A 7,646-nucleotide genomic window follows, 5' to 3' on the forward strand; every position below is an offset into this window, starting at 1 on the left:
CATTATGACACCACCGATCTCTCTAACCTATCTCTCCACACTCCGTATGCTGGCTCTGATGGAGTTTTTGTTGGTTATGGCAGTGGTCTCCCCATCACTCACACAGGTTGTCTCCTACCACCCTCTAGTTCCTCTAAGCTTTTGTTTCCACATGCCCTATGCATTCCTTCCATTAACAAAAATCTGTTATATGTGTCTCAACTTTGTAAAACTAATGATGTCATTGTTATTTTCTCTTCCTCTGATTTTCAGGTGAAGGATCCTCACACGGGGGCTATTCTCCATTAGGGTCCACTTAAAGGCGGTGTCTACTCATGGTCTGCGTCTTCGTCTTTTCCGCCACTGGCACTCTCTGCTTCTGTCGTGTCGCTCCCTACCTGGCATAGTCGTTTAGGTCATCCGTCTGCTCGATTTTTACGTTATTTAGTTGTGTTTAAGTTTGTGTCTTCTTCGTCTTCAATTCGTCACTTTCATTGTAATTCGTGTTTATGCAATAAAAGCCACAAACTTCCATTTCATGACTCTTCCCTTACTTCGTCATTCCCTCTTGATCTAATTTTTTCTGATGTCTGGACCTCTCCGATTATCTCAAATGATGGGTATAAATACTATGTTATATTTGTTGATCACTATAGCAAATATATCTGGTTGTATCCTTTAAAACATAAATCGGATGTCTTATCTGTCTTTAAATGTTTCAAATCTTTGGTTGAGAAGCGCTTTAATCGTCCCAAACTTACTCTATATACTGATAATGGTGGAGAATTTCTTGCCCTCAAAGACTTTCTTAGTGTGCATGGAATTTCTCATCTCACCACTCCCCCTCATACTCCTGAACCTAATGGCTACTCTGAACGCCGTCATCGTCATATTGTGGAAACCGGGCTTGCCCTTCTCTATCATGCGTCAGTCCCTACTCATTTTTGACCTTTTGCCTTTGCCACTGCCACCTATCTCATAAATCGCCTACCAAAACGAAACCTCTCATATAAATCCTCCTTTGAGTTTATCTTCGGCATGACACCTAACCAATCCAAACTTTGAATTTTTGGTTGTCTCTGTTATCCGTGGATCCGTCCCTACTCTCCTCATAATCTTACACACCGGTCATCTCCCTGTGTCTTCCTTGGTTATTTTCTTACGCAGAGTGCCTATCTCTGCTACGAGCCATCTTCTGGTCGAGTCTTTGTTTCTCATCATGTTGTCTTTGTTGAGTCTACTTTCCCTTTTGCCAGTGATGGTTCTGACAATGGACGTTGCTCTGGTACGCCGCCTGGATCGCCTGTGGAGGACCCCTATGTCATTGATTCTTTACCTGTTGAACCTTTTGCCCCACGCCCAGCTCCACCTCTCCATCGCCCTGTGTCCCCTGCCGTACATCTCGAACCCGGGCCAATCACCAAGCCACTCCCCACCCACGCAATCCCGCCTGCCGACCCACCACCTACCCCTCCTGATTCCAACACTGATCTCATGGTCACCCGATCCAAAAACAATATTTTTCGACCCAATCCCCGCTTTGGTCTCACTGCTATCACTGACGCTGCCCCATCTGAGCCTACATCGCATACTCTTGCTCTCAAGGATCCTCGCTGGCGTGCTGCCATGTCTGTGGAGTTTGATGCACTTCTTCGTAACGGTACTTGGGATCGTGTTCCGTCGGATATGACGCAAAATGTTGTTGGTTGCAAGTGGGTCTTTCGGCTTAAGCGGAAGTCTGATGGTTCTATTGAGCGTTACAAGTCCCGTCTGGTTGCCGAGGGGTTTTATCAACGTCCGGGTCTTGACTTCACTGAAAAATTTAGTCATGTGGCCAAACACACCACTGTTCGAATTCTCTTGTCCTTGGCTGTTTCCAGTGGTTGGTCTCTTCGTCAAATGGATATGAACAATGTTTTTCTTCAGGGTCATCTGGACGAATGTGTCTATATGGCTCAGCAACCTGGCTTTGTTAACTCTGATTTTCCGGCGCATGTCTGCAAGTTAAACAAAGAAATTTATGGTCTTAAACAGGCACCAAGGGCCTGGTACACGGCCCTGCATCGGTTTCTAATCAGTATTGGTTTTGTTGCCTCACTGGCTGATACATCCTTATTTATTTTTCGTTCTGGTAACGTCATCATGTATCTCCTTGTCTATGTCGATGATTTAATTCTTACAGGAAATGATGTTGCCGCTCTTCAGAATTTCATTGATCAGTTGGGTGCTCGGTTCTCCATAAAAGATCTGGGTTCTCTCTTTTATTTTTTGGGTGTTGAAGTTATTACCACTTCAGGGGGCCTTTGCCTATCTCAGCGAAAGTATCACCTTGATATTCTCACTAAGACAAACATGACTGATTCGAAGCCCGTCTCCACGCCTCTTGTCACAACTGCTCCTCTGCACCTCTTGGATGGCTCTTCTCCTGCTGATGCTATCCTATATCGTCAGATCATTGGTAGTTTGCAGTATATATCCTTTACTCGTCCGGATATTGCCTTTGCAGTTAATAAGCTATCTCAATTCATGCATGCTCCCTCTTCTCTACATTGGGGGGCGGCCAAACGTCTTCTCCGCTATCTTAATGACACTCACTCATGCTGTCTAATGCTTCGCTGCCACAACTCGACATCTCTTCACGCATTCTGTGATGCTGATTGGGCGGGTGATGTTGATGATCGCACCTCTACTGGTGCGTATATTGTTATTCTGTGTCCCAATCCTGTCTCATGGTGCTCACGTAAGCAGGGTTCTATTGCTCGTTCTTCTACTGAGGCTGAATATCGTGCAATTGCTTCCACTGCTGCGGAACTACTATGGGTTCGTTCGCTGCTTGATGAACTAGGCCTTACTACTGTCTCATCTCGAGCCTCAATATATTGTGACAATGTTGGGGCTACTTATCTCTGTGCTAATCCAGTTTTTCACTCTCGCATGAAGCATATTGCTTTGGAGTATCATTTTGTTCGTGAGTTGGTTCAACGTGGTAAAGTTCGTGTCTCTCATGTATCCTCCTCTGACCAGCTTGCTGATGCCCTGACCAAGCCTCTTGCTAGTTCACGTCTTCGTCTTCTTTGTTCAAAGATAGGTGTCTCTCCGCATCCACCATCTTGAGTATATCTATTGGAAATATATCTTTATAAATATTGTGTATATCTTTTGTATCTTTTATTTATTTATTTCCTTATCTCTATCTCGTGAGATTGTATATAAATATATATTGTATCATTATTTCTGAATATATGAAAAATATATTCCCCAAACGTTTCTACAGTATACAGTACCAAAAAATACACAATAATGTATCCTCACTACAACAAAAATGACTTTTCGCAGCGCGCAAATTAGCTATCCGCAGCTTGCATCGCACGCTGCACAACTAAAAGCTGTCGAAACTCATGGGCCATCGACAGCGTACAAAGCACGCCGCAGAAACTCAAAACAACAGCGTGCAAAGCATGCCGCAGAAACCCACAGCAACAGCGTGCAAAAGCACGCTGCGGAAACTCACAACAATAGCTTGCAAAGCATGCCGCGAAAACCCACATCAACAGCATGCAAAAGCACGCTGCGGGAATGCATATCGACAACTGGCAAAGCACGTCGTAAAAAATATTATTGACAGCACATATGTGCACTAGAGCCGTCAATTTGGGTTAGGCCCGCCGGGTTGGCTCGACCCGCCACATAATTTAAGTGGGTGGGCCTAGATGGGCCAACCCGTCAAGGCCCGTGACTCGCACGGGTTGGCCCACCGCGGGCCTGGGTTGGCCCGCAGGCCTAGAGAATTAATAATTTTTTTTTATTTTATTGTGATATATGTATTTTTTAATAAAAGTTGTGAATTTGTTTTGTTTTAATTACTTTATATAAAATTTACACTCATGAAATCAATAATTAAAATTTTTATTAACGTGTTTCTATTAATATTTATTTATGAAATGATATTTATAATTAATTATAATATTTTTTATTTATTTTTATTTGTCGTAGCCAACCCGCGGGCCGACCCCCTAACCCGCAACCCATCTTGGGTTGGGTTGGGTTGAGGATTTCCAGCCCGCCAAGATGGTAGGTCGGCCCGCCATCGACCCGCCAAAAAATGGGTTTTTGGTGGGCCGGCCCGTCCCGCCGCGGGTTGGCCTGTTTGACAGCTCTAATGTGCACGCCGCGGAAAAAGATATTGACATCACACAACAAAAAAAGATATTGACATCACACATGTTGGTCGATGATAGCCTTAAATGATTCCAAGGCAACAAAAACTTCAACCAACGAAACAGATAAATTAAAATGAAGAACTAAACAAAATATTCTAACTTCATTCATGAAAACAAAAAAAATCATATCTTTACAAAAAATTGAGTGCAAGTTTTAACTCTAATCACCATGCAAATTAATAAAACTAAGTTTTTTGTTCATCATATACCAACATCGAAATCTCTGACAAACTAGCTACAATCACACAGAAGCTTCAGCTTTCAATAGTGTAACTCCAAAGCCTAATTCGCCTACTCTACCTCGAGCTTCCCTTCCCTGCCAAATAGATTTGTCCATTTTTTTCCTTGTGACCTCTTCAATCCTTAAATATAGAAATATATATAAAAAAATAGAAATATAAAAAAATGGTTAGAAACAAAAGACGTGTTAGTATTAATTTCCAAAAATATTTTATTGCACAAAATTTGAAATTTTAAAAACAAGATTCAACATTTATAAGATATTAACTTTATTCCCCCATAAGAATATAAACGACCAACTAAGCCATAAAAAGTTTATAGAAAAGCACAAAAAGATAACAAAAACAAGATAGAAATCTAACCTGCCCGGAGCTGTTGCAACTTTCTAACCGACCACACTAATGATGATATTACATTGATGCTTTGATCGATCATGTACACTTCAACACAGTAAGCTTACATCTCGGATCATTGTGCGAGTGCAGAACGAAATATATCCTCATTATTTCAGCAAATTTAGTCATTCTAAAATATTCATCACGAACACAAAAACATATTAACAAGTTTGTCAGTCTGAAAAATCATCATAAAACCTAATAATAATAATAATAATAATAATAATAATAATACTAATAATCTCCGGGAGTTGCATGAGATTTTAATTAATCTAGATATCAACATGCAAAAATAAATCAATAAATAATTAATGAGCATCCTCTATAATGAAAAAGGCAAGACAATTTACGTTTTGAAAAACAGAGCCAAGTAATAGTTACAGCATTGGAAATCTGTGTGGGAAGGATGACGATGTGAAAATATCATTCACTGCTCAGTTTCTTCTCTCACATGTTATCTTGTACATTAAACAAAGTCATGCTTATAAAGGTATTTAATTGAGACTACGTTGAAATTTACTCTAACTATGGCATAGCAGAACTATGCGAAAAGCAGTAATGTGCAACATATGACATTTAAGTCACTGCGGGATCCCATAGTCAGTGAAAGTATAATTAAGGTATCTTATGTCTAAAAAGCACAATATCCTATGATTATTATACTATCAATTCATTTTAGATAAGGTAATTGAGATCCAACAAATCTCAGGCATTGAACGAGAAGAGGTGACAAAAAGAAAGCAACCACATTGATTACAAACTCACGTGAACATTCAAGAACATTTGATACATGAGAAGATGAAGCTCTCCCTTTGACAAAAAGAAGGAAATTTGACACACCAATAACTTTATGATAGAACATCCATGGTAAAATTTGCTCCAAGCTAGCAGATGTACTTGTCATGATGCATGTCTGAACATAGCATAGTAAAATAAAATCAATAACCACTAAAGTTTGACGATATAATATTAGGAAATGAAAATATTATGAGGCCTCGAGTTTGAACGGGCTTCACATCACTTTCAAAGCCACCAAATGGCATGAGAAACACATGATGCTCAAGCCATCTATATAAAATAAACATAATTGATCTACAAATTCTGAAAGTTCCATGAAACCGCCCAACCCTCCAATCCCCCTTTTGAGGATTAAAATGTAGCTTTGACGTCTAATGAAAGAGGATTTTAAAAGAGAACTAGTGAAAACTTGGTCAAGCATAAGTGACAATCGTTTAACTATCCCTTATCCCTCATACTCATACCTACTTTGGTCCCAAAACCAATCTCGAACTCTAGTTCTATTGAACAAGTCAATGTAACCTTATACAACTTACTAATTTTTCACATAATAGTAAGCGGTGTGTTCAAGAAACTAGGAGTCATCTCCACCAATTTTGCATTAAATATAACAAGTCAGAAAATATGAAATGATCCAGAAAAAAATATAAATTGCCATAAATTCCGAACACTTCGTCGGTCATTTTTTGTTTTTCATTTTTCTACTGAATGGTTTTGATCACAAAATAAAACACAAAAAACCCATAAGAGTTTATTAAGTACTTTATATTGGAAAAATGTGAAAACAAAAAATCGTATTTACAAATAAATAATTTATTAAGTACTCTATATCGCACAGTACTTGTTGAAGAACAAATGCTTACAACATAAAAATCCCGAGGATAGATGAACACGTTGAAGCTTTATTAAAAAATGAGGATTAAGATGACGAGTGTACCATGTTCAGCAAATTGACTGACTGATAGCAGCGAGATGACGACAAAATAATAAGCCTGCAACATCGGAAAATTGACTAAACATGATGAAATTGAAGTAAAATCATGTCCTGAATGCATAGTAGAGGTTAACCGGTGGAAAACTGAGCTTATGATTCTCGGGTAGGCGACGATAGAACCTATTTTCTCAACAAAAAAAATAAAAATCCCTTTTAAAAATTCTATCGGCCATCCCTTGAGAAAATTCTATTCCAATTCCCAACCCACCCACTGCCCCAGTCTCTCAGTTATTTTTGGACTAAGACTAGAGTACTACAAATTGCAAATATGGATACATATATATTTTCAAAAAATTTATTGCATAGCAACACTCAAATACAAATAAGAAAAGCATAAAAAAACAAGGCTGAAATAGATCGAGACTGGAGAGATAGCATCACAACAGAGTCGAGAAAGAAAGAGGGCTCACTGGTTCAAACTTACAGTGTGTATTCGTAACTTACAACTCGTAGTGTTTCCGTCGGTCCGTCATGGCGTGGCGTGGCCCGTGAAGAAGCGAGTGAAGATTTGTTGAATTGTCGATTGAATTGGCTGTTGAGTCTGAGAGAGAAAACGAGAAGGTATCTTAAGCCCTAGCCAATTTTTAAAAATTTAACTTGAGTGAAATGAAATCAAGAACGCGAATGAGGATTTGGGTTTGGCGATGGGGAAAAAAGAGGGGGGCGCTATTAGATTTGGGATTTGGCGCCCTGCTTTTATTATTATTATTATTTTTTAATAAATAAATAATTTTGATAAGCATTTTTAGTGTAGGAGTACTATTTACAGCGTGCAGTCATCGCTGCAGATATTAATTTTAACAGCGTACTTAAAGCACGCTGTTGAAACTTTTTCTTACATCGACATTTTTTTTGCACGCCGTGTTTATTATAATCTCCAATAAAAAAACAGCACACATTAAAGCGTACGCCATTAATATTATTATTAACGGCGTGCTTTTAATGTGCGCCGTTGATATCGTGCTGTGGAAAACTACTCTTCTTGTAGTGCCACAAGAATATCAACTAGAACTTGAACCC

At 39.2% G+C, this 7,646-nt stretch overlaps 1 protein-coding gene across 6 annotated transcripts; it reads right to left on the reverse strand.

Annotated features, from left to right (window-relative positions):
* Positions 1–4,281: 4,281 nt before the first annotated feature.
* LOC140866486 (glycosyltransferase-like At2g41451) lies at positions 4,282–7,300 on the reverse strand. 6 transcript variants are annotated; one of them, XR_012144908.1, is made up of 5 exons: positions 7,051–7,300; positions 6,570–6,624; positions 5,600–5,747; positions 4,802–4,964; positions 4,282–4,561 (listed from the first exon to the last, which is right to left on the reverse strand). XR_012144908.1 is itself a non-coding variant. In XM_073271484.1 (5 exons), exons 1-4 carry the CDS (start codon positions 7,097–7,099, stop codon positions 4,960–4,962), a joined length of 237 nt encoding a protein of 78 aa, XP_073127585.1. In that variant the 5' UTR covers positions 7,100–7,300; the 3' UTR covers positions 4,282–4,561; positions 4,802–4,959. The 6 variants fall into 6 exon arrangements, 1 of the variants encoding a protein (XP_073127585.1); XM_073271484.1 differs by having other exon boundaries at positions 7,071–7,300; XR_012144904.1 differs by lacking the exon at positions 5,600–5,747 and having other exon boundaries at positions 7,071–7,300.
* Positions 7,301–7,646: the final 346 nt, after the last annotated feature.

This window comes from Henckelia pumila, chromosome 4, assembly GCF_033568475.1.
Source record: "Henckelia pumila isolate YLH828 chromosome 4, ASM3356847v2, whole genome shotgun sequence".
Lineage (NCBI taxonomy): Eukaryota > Viridiplantae > Streptophyta > Magnoliopsida > Lamiales > Gesneriaceae > Henckelia > Henckelia pumila.

Coding starts and splice junctions, on each gene's coding strand:
- LOC140866486 (XM_073271484.1), bottom strand. CDS start 7,099: ATGACGGACCGACGGAAACACTACGAGTT. Junction 6,625..7,070: donor CGACGGAAACACTACGAGTT/GTAAGTTACGAA, acceptor CCGATGTTGCAG/GCTTATTATTTTGTCGTCAT. Junction 5,748..6,569: donor CAGTCAATTTGCTGAACATG/GTACACTCGTCA, acceptor TGCTATGTTCAG/ACATGCATCATGACAAGTAC.